Below are 14,847 nucleotides of genomic sequence, written 5' to 3'. Positions count from 1 at the left end.
TGGGGTGGCTCCTCGTCGCGATGCGGAGGCTGGGCGTGTACCTCGTCCTTCAGGGCCAGGTTCTCCCCACCGCCGTTCAGCTCTCCGTGGACGCCGTTCATGCTGGCCACCACCTCGGCATCCTCGTAGTTACTCAGGGGGTAAATGTCGGCAAACTTGGCCGACAGCGGGGCGACATCCTCATCGTCACTGCAACTGAGATGCGCAGAGACGTCACCGAGGGGCCGTGCCTGCTGAGGACAGCGCGCTGCCCACCCAGGAGAGCCGCACTCGCGCACAGGGGCGCGACACTGGGCCCAACGCACGCGTCTCAGCGGCTCCCGGTGACCTGGACCAGGAGGAAAATACCCAAAGAGGATCGCTTGTTCTGTCCAGAAGAACGGAAAACAAAACTCCGAATGGAGAAACATTAAGAAAACCACAAAATCTCAATAGATCAACTTGAAGTGCCCTGCTGTACAACTGTTCTCTCTGCCATTTTTAAGCAGATGCTATTTTTTATTATAATTAAAAGGGTACAGAAACCAACCTTAGGTCTTCAGTGTTTGTTTTTATAAGCACCAAAATTTCAGCGATAGCCAGCTGAACAAAACATTAAAGGCACTAATATGACAAAACACTGACTTTTCACCACAAGGCCAGCTGCAGTCAAGTCCATTCAAAACACAGTTACCAGCTTTAGCAAGACATCCAAGCGATAGGCAAACTGCATATCTACAAAAAAAAAGTAACACAACTTCAAGGCTGTGGAGACTGCTTCAAACGTAAGGCTTTCCAGTGCCTGAGAAGAGCTGGCACGAGCTCCCAGCTCGGCGTATGTGGCTCAAGGCCTGACAGCAAGTGCCGCCCCCATGGGCCTACACCACCATGCCCCCACATCCAACATGAGCTTCAACCTTCCGGAAGGGAAAGCCTAAGAACTGGAGCCCTTTGGGCTTCGGGGCAGGAGGTCCAGAACAGCCAGACTCAGCTTCATCCCACTTCTGGGAGAACTGAGTCAAAGGACCATTGTGCGCGGCCACCTGGAGCTGCCACATAAAGCATGGGCAGGCCAGCTGCCGGGAAGGCCCGGCTCCGGGGCCCCCGCACCTGTGGACACGGGCACCACCCTGGGTGGTACCCACACCGCCCCGGGGGAGCTGAGTAAAGTAACAGGCTCACGCGTTGCCTGCGGCGCGGCGACTTGGGCATCCAGGCAGCCCCGCGGCCCCGCCACGGAAACGCTGAGCGTCCGTCTCACACTTGGAGCGGCAGCAGGAAAAGGACACACGTGGCAAGGAGCCATGAGGGTGCTGGGATGGCCGCGTCTGCTGGGAAGACACAGACCCCACGGTGCGGGCGGCCAGGTGCCCGCAGCGCCTCACGTGGTCCTAGCTCCGCCCTGCCCGCAGCGTGGATGCCCATGGCTGGTGTCAGCCGCTAAGACCCAGGAGCAGGCGGCACTCTGCCAATCTGGGTTCTGCCCTGATGACCAGCACTTGGCCGCAGCCGCTCTGTCCTGAGCCGGCTCACACCTGGCTGTGATGGCCCTCTGCCCTGCACAGGCTCTGAGGGAGCACAGGGCTCAGTGAGAGCAGCCGCGGAGCTCAGCGCCCGAGATCAAAGCCACGCTGAGAACTGAGGGATTCCAAAGGAGAGCCTCAAGGCCACCACACGAAATTCAGGTCGGGAGGCCAAATCCTGAGGAACACGGGCAGCAAGGTCCGGGCAACCATCCCTTCCCCAGGCTCCTGACCCCCACAGGCGCCACGACACACGGAGGGTATGTTTAATCTCTTAAATAAACACCCACCACGGGAATGGCCCATCCAGGAGTCGGATGGGGCCTGCTTCCCACCCTGTGAACTGGTGACCTCTTGCTTGCACAAAACGTCTTGCAGTTGATGTGGGAACACAGACAGAACCTCTCAGTCGCTTGCTAAAGCGACCATCCAAGCTCTCAGCAGGACATGGAGCAAGCGTGGATGCCGGATGAGGATGAGGCGGACAGGTACAGGCCAGCCCAGCATAGGAGGTGCTCCCTGCAGACCGACGCGCGCCTCCCTCACTGCATCCAGCAGCTCACGAAAGAGCGTCCATTCTCGGGCTTACTGCGTCCATGTGTTAAAAGCGATTTAAAACAATGAGGGGCCCTTTTTCTTGAAAAGCACCCTTACTGCTGCCCACGCTTCTGCAGATATTACTGTGTCCACATCTAGGAATCAGACGAGTTAAGTTTCTGAAAACTCAGGACAAAGTCATGACTTACAACGTTGGTGCAGAGCCGTTGTCTGTGAGGATGAGTCTGGGATGCTGCTGAACGGTGATGGGAGAGCTGGACGCTGACCCTGAGCTGGCTGACGACACGCCGGGCGGCCGCATCTCGGACAGGCAGTCGGGAGCCGCGTCCACCGGGAGGGGCAGCTGGTGAATGTGGATGTCGCCTGTGACCGGGGGGTCCATGATGCCGCAGGTGAGGATGTGGGAGAGGCTGCAGTCGTCACAAGCACATCTGCAGGGAGTGAGGGAGTCAGCGCAGGGCCAGCGGGCAGAGCAGCGCCCAGGGGTCCCGGGCGCGCTCACCTCCGCCGGTAGTTGCAGTTGGGGCAGTCGGGCACGCTCAGCCGTGATGACAGTGCGTGCCGCATGGTGTCCGTGAAGCTGTTCTCGCCAGCGACGGCTTTCTTTTTCGTGAACTGGAGAAAACCATGAGACAACAGGTTAATTTTGCAAGACTTGCCCCATGACATGGCTGTATTTTTCAGTGATTCTGATTCTGTGCACGTCCCACTCAGAGACCTGCTGCCTGCAGCTTCCTCAGGAGGGCCAGGGCTGGGAAGAGGGGCAGACGAGCAGTGCACGGCGCGGGTGGGGAGAGGCCTGGACAGAGGTCAAGGGGGTGAGCCCACCAGGCTCCTCAGCAGCACACACCCCGTGACACCCTCATGGGGGACACCCAGCCCTTGCCCTCCCGTGGGATGTGGGAGGCAGTGTGGATGCCGCCATCCGGGCTCAGGGTGCCCAGGCCAGCAGGAGCACCGAGCGCCGCCCCGAGCCCCCGTGCCCATGCACACAGGGCAGCCACAGTCCAAGCCCACAGCTACACAGACACTGTTCCCACGGGGCAGGATGGCAGGGGCCGGGCAGCACATGTGGTGCCGGCAGGAGGGGCAAGGCCGCTGCAGGGCGCACCAGCTGCACCTGGAGGAGCGACGGGCCCGGGGGCCACCGAGGGGCCAGCGCCTCAACTCCCGCTGGGGCAGGCGCGCCTCTGTGCTCCAGAAAAGGAGCCCGCGGACCAGCTCGGGCACAGGCATGGGCGGCGCCCGTTGGACGCGGGCCACACGCTGAGTGCGCAGAGCGCAGGTGCCCTGTCTACCCGCGCTGCCCAGAGGGGACCACGGGCGGGAGGGAAGCGGAGCCGAGGGCTCTCACTGCAAGAGCAGCCAGCAGACACCGGCACAGGCACCGGGGCAAGCGGGCAATGCCCCAAGACCCGCATGCCGGGCCTGGGAGCGCCGCTGAAGCGGCGGGCAGGGCAGGGCAAGCCTGTGGCGGGAAGGAGTGAGCCAGGCAGGCAGCAGCCGAGAGACAGCACAGCCCCGGCACATGAGGAACGGACCAGGCCCAGCCCTGGGGCCTCACTGTGCGTCGCCCCTGGAGGGGAACCGGAGACACAGCACCCACCCAGGAGGAGCCCGTGGAGGCGCGGGGAGGCTATGGGCCGGGAGAGCCACTCCATAAACACGGGTGTCCCTGGAGGAGCGCAGAAGACGGGGAAGCGGAAAGGAGAACCAGCCTGCAAACAGGTCTGCCGAGCAAGACGCGCAAGGTGGGCTCCGCAGCCCTTCGCTCTGCGGTGAGCAGCTTCACTCCGGCAGCGCCCTCCCACCCACACGCACCTGCTCTTCGATGAGCCGCCTCTGCTTAAAGAGCTCCCAGTCCTCCGTCAGCACGCGCTGCTTGGCCTTCACTGTCATCTGCGTGAGACGCACGGGGACGCAAAAACAGAGTCTTAGTCCCAGCAGGAGCTACCAGGACACTTTCAAGGGGAGGCTTTTCAGATGGCGCCAGAGACTGCATGTGGAGACAGGAGACGCTCCCACTACAGAGAGGGCAACGGGCTCTCTGCCTCAGCAGCCCACACCGGCTCGCGCAGAATCGTCACAGTTGTCGTGCATGGAAAACACAGAGACAAACTCACACTAAAAAGAGAAACTGAGATATCAGAGATGGGCCCGCCAACACGGGGAGGAGACGGTCCCCGCTTGCTGAGTGCCAGGGTGGGCGCCAGGGCTGCTGTCTGGCCACGAGCCTCAACCCAAGACAAGCATGTGCCGGAGCCGGACGGCGGTGACCGCCACAAGAGTGAGCGCGGCTGGCACAGCGGCACCGCAGACTCGGACGCCGCGAGGGTGGCCAGGTCTGAAGAGGAAGACTCGACCACAAGTAAGAACCTGGGGGAACAGGAGTTACGAACAGGCTCAAGGCACTGAGCTACATGGAGGAGGAGGCTGTGAGATGACTGAGTGATAATCCCATAGACGCATCCTTACAAGTTATTAAAAGCTGAAACACAACCACCGAGAGGACAGAACGGGACACGCGTCTTCCAAATGATTAGAACACGGGGGCGGGGGAGGGGGTGCATGTCCTACAAGGAAGGACGCACCATCCCCAGGGGCTCCCCTCCAGCCAACACAGGGCAGCTGCCCAACTGCCTACTGAAGAGCCGATCACATCTTCAAGTGACGACCAATACACCCTCCAAATGAAACAAGCGTAACTTAATACAAAACTTCAACTAGTAAGGAAAAAGAGGTAAAAGCTGAAAGTACTGGAAAAACCCAGAAGTAAACGTGATCAGTAAACCCAAAAGTTGGTTCTCTGAACTTCCTGCCAGGCTGAACCAGAGAAGAAATGAGCCACAGACATGGCGGGAGGGAGCACGGACAGAGACACACAGGAAGGGGCTTCTCAGCACCCGGAGGACGAGCGAGCCCGGGGCGCCTCTCATGGAAAGGAGAGCTGCACACAGGCGGCTCACCAGCAGCTCGCTGGCCCTGCCAGCATGGTCTAGAAATCGAGCCGACGAACTGCCCAACATTCCAAACAATACAGACTTCTTCCGGCAGCTGGGGCGGGGGCGGGGGCGAGGGCGGCTACAGTGCATGGGCAGAGCTGGGGGGAGGCCGTGGGCAGAGCCGGGGGCTGGGGGGGAGGCCGCGGGCAGAGCCTGGGGGGAGGCCGTGGGCACAGCTGGAAGGGGAGGCCATGGGCAGAGCTGGGGGGAGGCCGTGGGCACAGCTGGAAGGGGAGGCCGCGGGCAGAGCTGGGGGGAGGCCGTGGGCAGAGCTGGGGGGAGGCCATGGGCAGAGCTGGGGGGAGGCCATGGGCACAGCTGGAAGGGGAGGCCGTGGGCAGAGCTGGGGGGAGGCCGTGGGCACAGCTGGAAGGGGAGGCCGCGGGCAGAGCTGGGGGGAGGCTGTGGGCACAGCTGGAAGGGGAGGCCATGGGCACAGCTGGAAGGGGAGGCCGCGGGCAGAGCTGGGGGGAGGCCATGGGCAGAGCTGGGGGAGGCCGTGGGCACAGCTGGAAGGGGAGGCCATGGGCACAGCTGGAAGGGGAGGCCGCGGGCAGAGCTGGGGGGAGGCCGCGGGCAGAGCTGGGGGGAGGCCGCGGGCAGAGCTGGGGGGAGGCCGCGGGCACAGCTGGGGGGAGGCCGTGGGCACAGCTGGAAGGGGAGGCCATGGGCAGAGCTGGGGGGAGGCCGTGGGCACAGCTGGGGGGAGGCCGTGGGCACAGCTGGAAGGGGAGGCCATGGGCACAGCTGGAAGGGGAGGCCGCGGGCAGAGCTGGGGGGAGGCCGTGGGCAGAGCTGGGGGGAGGCCGTGGGCACAGCTGGGGGGAGGCCGTGGGCACAACTGGAAGGGGAGGCCGCGGGCAGAGCTGGGGGGAGGCCGTGGGCACAGCTGGGGCGCCAGGAGCACTGCCTGCCACCAGCCTGGCCTCCTAAGTGCTCTCTCTGCGGCCTGAAGCCAGAGGGAGGGAATGAACCGTCGTGCGGCCGTCAAGTCCCCATTGCTGTCAATTGCCCTGTGAGCACAGCTTACACCCACCCCTGTACCTGAAGGATGTGGATAATTTCCTACACAAATATCAATTTGTAAAACTCACTTAAGAAGCAGAAATCCCCCAAAACGCTCATAAACACAGTGTTTATTGAAAAGGCAGTAAAAAATATTGAGTCCCTGGTTCCTCCCCCTGCAACAATGAACCAGGTCCCAAAGCTTTCAGGCGGGATCTATCAGTCTATCCTTTTCCTTCACGGAACGGGAAAGTTGAACTATTCTTGAAAACTGAAAAATTTTTAAAAAAGGAAAGTTTTTCCATTTATTCTATGAGATTAGCATAACCTTTATACAAAAGAAACAGGACCTGAAAGATGAAAACTCAGTAATACCTCAGAATACAGCTATACTAATAAAGACCCTAAACAAAATACCTAATAATGGATTAAACAATAATATATACTCTAGTGGGATTTAATTACAGGAATGCAAGAATATCTCAAAGTTAGGAAGCCTAATGGTTTTTCCAGTGGTCATGTATGGATGTGAGAGTTGGACTGTGAAGAAAGCTGAGCGCCGAAGAATTGATGCTTCTGAACTGTGGTGTTGGAGAAGACTCTTGGGAGTCCCTTGGACTGCAAGGAGATCCAACTAGTCCATCCTAAAGGAGATCAGTCCTGGGATTTCTTTGGAGGGAATGATGCTAAAGCTGAAACTCCAGTACTTTGGCCACCTCATGCGAAGAGTTGACTCATTGGAAAAGACTCTGATGCTGGGAGGGATTGGGGGCAGGAGGAGAAGGGGACAACCAAAGATGAGATGGCTGGATGACATCACAGACTCGATGGATGTGAGTCTCAGTGAACTCCGGGAGTTGGTGATGGACAGGGAGGCCTGGCGTGCTGCGATTCATGGGGTCACAAAGAGTCGGACACGACTGAGCAACTGAACTGAACTGAATGTAATTGAACACCAGAACTGGACATGGAACAGCTTAATGGTTCAAAACTGGGAAAGGAGTACGTCAAAGCTGTATATTGTCACCCTACTTATTGAACTCATATGCCGAGTACATCATGCGAAATGCTGGGCTGGATGAAGCAAAAGCTGGAATCAAGACTGCTTGGAGAAACATCAATAACCTCAGATGTGCAAATAACATCACTTTAATAGCAGAAAGCGAAGAGGAACTAAACAACCTCTTGATGAAGGTGAAAGAGGAGAGTGAAAACGCTGGCTTAAAACTCAGCAATCAAAAAACAAAGATCATGGCATCCGGTTCCATCACTTCATAGCAAATAAATGGGGTAAAAGTGGAAACAGTAACAGATTTCATTTTTGTGGGGGGCTCAAAAAATCACTATGGCCAGTGACTGAAGCCATGAAATTAAAAGACACTTGCTCCTTAGAAGAAAACCTATGACCAACCTAGACAGCATATTAAAAAGTAGAGACATTACTTTGCCAACAAAGGTCCATCTAGTCACAGTGATGGTTTTTCCAGTAGTCATGTCTGGATGTGATAATTGGACCATAAGGAAAGCTGAGCACCAAAGAATTGATGCTTTGGAACTGTGGTGTTTGAGAAGACTCTTGAGAGTCCCTTGGACTGCAAGGAGAACCAACCAGTCTATCCTAAAGGAGATCAGTCCTGGGTGTTCATTGGAAGGACTGATGCTAAAGCTGAAACTCCAATACTTTGGCCACCTGATGCGAAGAGCTGACTCATTTGAAAAGACCCTGATGCTGGGAAAGACTGAAGGCGGGAGGAGAAGGGAACAACAGAGGATGAGATGGCTGGATGGCATCTATTTGGAACTAGTCTGTTGTTCCATGTCCAATTCTAACTATTGCTTCCTAACCTGCATACAGGTTTCTCAAGAGGCAGGTCAGGTGGTCTCGTATTCCTATCTCTTTAAGAATTTTCCACAGTTTATTGTAATCCACACAGTCAAAGGCTTTGGCATAATCAATAAAGCAGAAATAGATGGTTTTCTGGAACTCTTGCTTTTTTGATGATCCAGGGGATGTTGGCAATTTGATCTCTGGTTCCTCTGCCTTTTCTAAAACTAGCTTGAACATCTAAAAGTTCACGGTTCACGTCTTGTTGAAGACTGGTTTGGATAATTTTGAACATTACTTTGCTAGCGTGTGAGATGAGCGCAATTGTGCAGTAGTTTGAACATTCTTTGGCATTGCCTTTCTTTGGGATTGGAATGGAAACTAACCTTTTCTAATCCTGTGGCCACTGCTGAGTTTTCCAAATTTGCTGACATATTGAGTGCAGCATTTTCACAGCATCTCATCTAGGATTTGAAACAGCTCAGCTCGAATTCCATCACCTCCACTAGCTTTGTTTGTAGTGATGCTTCCTAAGGCCCACTGACTTCGCATTCCAGAATGTCTGGCTCTAGGTGAGTGATCACGCCATCATGATTATCTGGGTTGTGAAGATCTTTTTTTTATAGTTCTTCTGTGTATTCTTGCCACCTCTTCTTAACATCTTCTGCTTCTGTTAGGTCCATGCCATTTCTGTCCTTTATTGAGCTCATCTTTGTATGAAATGCTCCCTTGGTATCTCCAATTTTCTTGAAGAGACCTCTAGTTTTCCCATTCTGTTGTTTTCCTCTATTTTTTTGCACTGATCACTGAGGAAGGCTTTCTTATCTCTCCTTGCTACTCTTTGGAACTCTGCATTCAAATGGGTATACCTTTCCTTTCCTCCTTTGCTTTTCACTTCTCTTCTTTTCACAGCTATTTGTAAGGCCTCCCCAGACAGCCATTTCGGTCATAGCAAACACCCTCTTCCAACAACACCAGAAGACTTTACACATGGACATCACCAGATGGTCAACACCGAAATCAGACTGATTATATTCTTTGCAGCCAAAGATGGAAAAGCCCTATACAGTCAGCAAAAACAAGACCAGGAGCTGAATGTGGCTCAGATCATGAACTCCTTACTGCCAAATTCAGACTTAAATTGAAGAAAGTACGGAAAACCACTAGACCATTCGGGTATGACCTAAATCAAATCCATTATGATTATACAGTGGAAGTGAGAAATAGATTTACGGGACTAGATCTGATAGAGTACTTGATGAACTATGGACGGAGGTTTGTGACACTGTACAGGAGACAGGGATCAAGACCAATCCCAAGAAAAAGAAATGCAAAAAAGCAAAATGGCTGTCTGGGGAGGCCTTACAAATAGCTGTGAAAAGAAGAAAAGTGAAGAGAGAAGGAGAAAAGGGAAGACATACCCATATAGACTTTTAAATATGCTGAGCACTGCTTGTGCATGTCCTGTTAAGGGTTTCTGCATCAATACTCATTACAGAACTATAGTTTTGATCTGTAGTTTTCTTGTAGTGTCTTTGGCATCAGACTTATGCTGGCCTCAGAATGAGTTAGGAAGTGGTTCCTCCCTTTTAGTTTTCTGGAAAACTCTGAGAAAGGTGGCTATTAATTCTTAAATGTTTGCTAGAATTCACCTGTGAAGCCTCTGGGTCCTGAAATCTTGTTGGGAGATTTTTGATTACTGACTTACAGTTTATTGAGTCTCTCCACGTCCTCATGATTTAAGTCTCGCTGGTCCCGTGTTTCTGGAGTTTGTCCATCTCACCCAGGCCGTGCACCCTGTTGGCTCACCGGATCCTCAGGCTGTGCTGCATCTCCTGCAGGGGTCCGGCCTGGTCGCAGTTGCCCTGGAGATCCCGCAGCCCTCACATCCAGGCTCCGGGAGTCTGACTACAACCGTCCTCAGCACAGGCTTCCCAGTAACAGCCTGTGAACTTCTGCCGCCAGTCTTTCAGCCCCTGACCAGCCCTCTGGTGGATTTGCCAGGAGGCAGCGTCTCTGCCTGCAGGTCTGTTAGGACTGCAGACTCTCACAGGACCGCGAGGGAAGCCGAGGCAGAGCCGCCAACGTCAGCACCCAGGCCCACAGCACACAGTGCTGGACGGACGGGTGCCGCTGCCCTTGCAGCAGCCTACCGTCCACATGGACCCAGAAGGCTCTCGGGGAACATCCCCGGGGCTTGTGGGGTTCCAGAGTGTCCAAATGCAGCTCTGGAGTCCAGAGCGCCCTGAGGAGGGACCCTACCTGAGGGGGGAACCTGGCCTCAGACAGCTGAGCCCTGCACTCGCTCACAGTGCCAAGAGGCATGGTGGGTCCCCACACCCCACGCTCCCCCAGCCCAGAGAGCAGAATCCTCGGAGCAGGTGGCGAGTGTGCAGGGGGCAGGCTGTGCTCGTCCCCTCGGCCTGACTCAGCTGCTGGAGGTCTGGATGAAGGCCGCCCAGAGAGGGCAGTGGGGGGCAGCAGCACCTGCGAAACGCACCTCAGCCAGGCAAAGCGGGCCAGCCCCGCCCCATGGGGGCTGAAGCTGAGGGGCCAGGGGTCAGCGACAGGCACAGCTAGAGAACACGTGTCACGTCAAGAAGACCCCAAACCCCCACTGCCCTCTGTGGGAAGCATAGGACAGTGGGCAGTGCGTGACGAGCACAGAGCGACTGCCGAGGCCACATGCCAGGGACGCAGGGGCTGCCCAGAGCCCGGGTGTGGCAGCACAGGACCAGATGCCCCAGCCGAGCTTGGCTCAGTGGCGCCAAGCTCTGGAAGGCTGCCAGCAGCACCGGCGGGTGGACAGCCCGACCACATGGGGTAGGACAGAGAGAACTTTCCCACATCCCAAACGAGGCAGCCCCTGTGAATAGGAGGCCACGAGACTCCTCGGATTCCACGGAACACGGAGAGGCTGGAACAAATGGCGACCCGGGAACGTGCCCGGCCCTTCCCGTGTCCCAACCCCTCGCCTGGCTCAGGAGGCAGCGCTGAGACCAAGGACCACAGCAAAGGCCGGGCGGCATTTGCAGTCCGAGGCGGACACTGGCCCCGCGCACATCTTCAGCCAGAACCAAGGGCGCGTCTCCCCACGACCTCAGAGGTATGCCGTGAGCTCGGTCGCGGCTTCCCTCAGCCCTCACCCCGTCCCCTCGGGAGAGCTCCGTGTCGAGCGCCTCCCCGCTCCCACCGCCCGGGGGAGGCAGGCAGGCCACTCCGGCGGCAGCCAGCTCGTGCTGCCAGACAGCCTGTGCCCCGCCTCCCCACGCTGGACCCGCCCGCCTGGCCCAGGCCTGTGCTCCCGTTCAGACGCCGCAGCGTGGGTGGACAAAGGGCGCTGTGGGTCCCTCGGGCCGTGTGCCCCCAGGCTCTGGACGGGAAGTGTCAGCCAACAGCTCGCGAGGGCCAGAGCGGCTCCCAGAGTCCCCGCAGGCGGCACGGAGGCTGGGCGGTGGCCGAGCCCGTGGGCGTGGCTGGGCGCCCCTCCCGCCCCCGGCATGGCCCTCCACCCCCAGCATCCGCGGGCACGCCGCCCGGCACGCCCCTCGCGGGCACGCACCTGCTCGTCCACGTAGGCGTCAATCCTCTTCTGGCACTGCAGCCACTCGGCAGCCACGGCGCGCAGCTCCTCCTCGGAGCGCTGGAACCGCTGCAGCAGCGCGCTGTACGTGTCCTCGCAGCAGCCGTCGTGCGTTGTGGTCCCCAGCCTGCGGACAGAGGCCTGTGACCGCCCTGCTGGCACCTCCCCTCCCAAGGCAGCGGGGGCCCCCACCGCACCACCCCAAGCCTGCTGCCGGGCATGTGCAAGATATAGGCCAGGCGCCCAGAGCCGAGTCTGGCCGAAAGCAGCAGCTCAGACAAGGAACAGATCCTAATAAAAAAATGAGCGGTGAGGGACGCTGCTCTAAAAAGACTAAGGCCCAGAGACGCAGTTCACGACGTGCGGGCTTGTAGAGTATATTCTTGCCCATTCAGATACACTGATCCAGAGAAAACACAACATTTAATAAGAAATACAAACTTTGGGCCAGGCTTTCACATTAAGTACAACAGGAAATTCAATTCAAAAAAATACAATTACAGTTTCATTTATTCTCTATCATATCTTGTTAAGAAAAATCATAAAATGACAAATGAAAGAATTAACAGAAAGCAAAACACAGACACCCAGGTAAACAGCTGGATTTCTGAAGAAGAGGGCACTTGGGAGCGTGGGGGAGGGGGCAGGTCATCTCATACGGCAGGCTGTCTTTAGAAACCGTTGGTTTTCCTAATCTCTGAACAAGTCAACATCTGAGCCAAAATAATGGTAATCAAGACCTCCTAACAAGGAATTTCTAAATCCAAACGGACACTTATACCTGCTCAGGAGCACAGGTGGTGTGCGGGGCTAATAATCAGCGCTGTTCACACAGAAGAACTGGGAGCTGCCCACTGGTGTCAGAGCCGCCACACGATCTGGGGCTTCCCAGACAGACTCTGAGAGACACCCACCTGCTTACACCCAGATGCACACACACGCATTCACACATGCGCCTGAAATGGAGATGCTCCCATGTGAAGCACAGCTAGGGCTATGTCACCATGTTTAAAATGCGTGTGTGTGCTGGGGCGGGGTGAGGCGTGGACGCTGGAAAAGTCTGGAAGCAACACCAAATTTTTTACTGTACTACCTCTCATCATGAGTTCCTGTTTTCAGAACTTTATTTCTGAATTTCAGATTGCAATGGCAACCTAATGATTTTATAATTAAAACAACGTGACTGAAAAAGAGCAGGGTTCCACGGGTGCAGACAGCGCCCTCTGCCTGCTGGTGACCACTGTGCGGAGACACAGGCCGCGCGGACGGGGTCCTGCGTGCTGCAGCGCCTGCATGGGTCCCGCGCTCTGGAGGGAGATGCGAGAACCCACGCCCCTGACAAGCTGTGCAGCAACGGGCAGGGCCGGGAGCCAGCTGCAGCCTCAGCGGCCCTGTGATGCCAGGGCTCACACCCCAGGAGTCCTCCCAGGGCTGCGCCTGGCCCAGGACACACCGCTCTCCAGCGCCCTGACCCCAGGCCTCGCTGAGGCGGCTCCGGGCTCCACAGAGCACACGGGCACCCAGGGGAGAGTGTGGCAGCCCACGAGGCAGCGACGTGGGCCTCCCGGGCCTCTGCAGCCCCGCCACCCTTCACAGACCTGCCTCTCACGTGGGGCTGCCCTGCCTCCTCTGCACCGCCTGAGGCCCAAGGCGCTCTCCTGTGCTCCGCGGCAGACCTGCTCAGAGCCAGGGGAGGGCAAAGCAGCTGCGGGTCGGGGCAGGGGTGGTCCTGGACTTCTGAGGGCGTGGGGCGCACTCAGAGCATGACCGGAAGGCACAGGCTGGAGTGCAGACAGAACAGCAAGCCCCCCAACGGCAGGAAGTGTGCTCAGGGTCAGACAGCATCAACGGCCCAGCACACAGGCCATTCTCTGAACGTCCACTCTGCACCCCACGTAACAGCTGGTGGAATCCACCGTGAGCAACATCTGTGTGAAACAGTATGTGGTGGTACATGAGAAGGAAAATGAATAAAATCACTTTGGGTAAGTTTACTTACAAGCCTAATTAAACATTCCCTTAACGATTAGTATGTATTTTAAAATAAAGACCAAGTCAGGCCACAGCTACAGAAACCACCACAAGCTAAGGAGCTGCAGCAGGTTCCCGGCCCCCCGCAGGCAGCAGAGTCTGGCGGGGCGGCCGCTTGACCACCAACTGTGGCCACACAGAAGGGCCAGCTTGGCCCCGAGGGCATGCAGGCTGCCGCACCGGCCCGGCGGCCCTGCAGGACCCGTGGTGCCGGCTCCTCGACAGGCCGACTGCAGCGGGTAGTGGGCAGGGTGAGGCCTGCAGCCTAGAGCACCTCAAAAGCAGTGGAGGTCAGCAGGTAACGGTGACGGGGTCCATCTGGGGCAACAGGGAAGTTTTGGAAATACTGGTGGTGGTCGCCCGACTATTACTAAAAATGCAATTACTGCTGCTGAATCACATGCTTTAAGGTGAAATTGATATGATTTGTGAATTAGACCTCAATAAAGGTCTTAAAAACCACAGGCACAAGGATTTCCCTGGTGGCAGAGCGGTCAAGAGTCCACCTCCGATGCAAGGGACATGGGCTCGGTGCCGAGTCCGGGAAGATCCCACACGTCGCCGAGCAACCAAGCCCGCGCGCACCACTCCTGGGCCTGTGCTCGGCAACGAGATGCCCCCTCGACAGGAAGCCTGCACACTGCAGCGAAGAGCGGCCCCCACTCACTGCGGCCGGAGAAAGCCCAAGGCGCAAGAAGACCCAGTGCAGCCAGCAGTAAACGAACAAATTAAAAAACCGAACCAAACCACCGAGACACAGAACCTTCCTAAGCCAAGTCAGTTTCTTTAAGTGAGTTAACTTTTGAGATCATTTGTATTAAAAAGACAAAAACAAAAAAACCCCAGCAAATCAAAAAGCAGGCAGGACTCTGGAAACGCACATGAGTAGTGAGGACTAAAGACAGGGGCTTCTCTCCTCCCCATCACCAGAGCGAGGGATCCCGAGCTCTGCATGGGACTCCATGCTCGGCATACCCGGCGGAGCTCCGGAGACGCGCTCCAGCAGGAAGCCCAGCAGGGGGCGCGTCTGAGAGACCCGTCAGCCCGCCGGCCTCCCCACCCAAGTGCCACAGAGGGGACCACCCCACGGCCACCTAGCAGAACCCGCGTCTCGTCAACTAAAACGCCTTGTGCCGCAGCTTTCCTTTCTTCAGGAAGAATCTGTTACGTGGACTCTTAGTCGCATTAATCCTGGGTTTGTTCTTCCTCCTCGGGTTGTGCGCTGTCTCCCCGAGCTGCATTCTCCCCTAAGCCCTGCACTTTCCTGGCAGGGACCGCCAACGGCAGGGGCGCCCAGGCGCGCAGCTGCTGCGCCCCGGGGGCAGGGTGCGCGGGGGAGCC

General features: G+C 57.0%; 1 protein-coding gene across 3 annotated transcripts in view; it reads right to left on the bottom strand.

Moving 5' to 3' along the window:
- Positions 1-14,847, bottom strand: part of FAM193A (family with sequence similarity 193 member A) — a 151,223-nt gene that overhangs the window by 38,943 nt on the left and 97,433 nt on the right. For all 3 annotated transcript variants that reach the window (XM_018049834.1, XM_018049835.1, XM_018049836.1), the window contains 5 exons: positions 11,455-11,602; positions 3,882-3,959; positions 2,563-2,675; positions 2,249-2,491; positions 42-195 (listed from right to left, as the gene is read on the bottom strand). In XM_018049834.1, the coding sequence (XP_017905323.1) occupies positions 42-195; positions 2,249-2,491; positions 2,563-2,675; positions 3,882-3,959; positions 11,455-11,602 (736 nt within the window). The remainder of the gene's footprint in view (positions 1-41; positions 196-2,248; positions 2,492-2,562; positions 2,676-3,881; positions 3,960-11,454; positions 11,603-14,847) is intronic.

The sequence above is a fragment of the Capra hircus genome, chromosome 6 (genome assembly GCF_001704415.2).
Source record: "Capra hircus breed San Clemente chromosome 6, ASM170441v1, whole genome shotgun sequence".
NCBI lineage: Eukaryota > Metazoa > Chordata > Mammalia > Artiodactyla > Bovidae > Capra > Capra hircus.
Note: the sequence above shows the minus strand (reverse complement) of the source record. Positions and strands in the feature narration are given on the sequence as shown.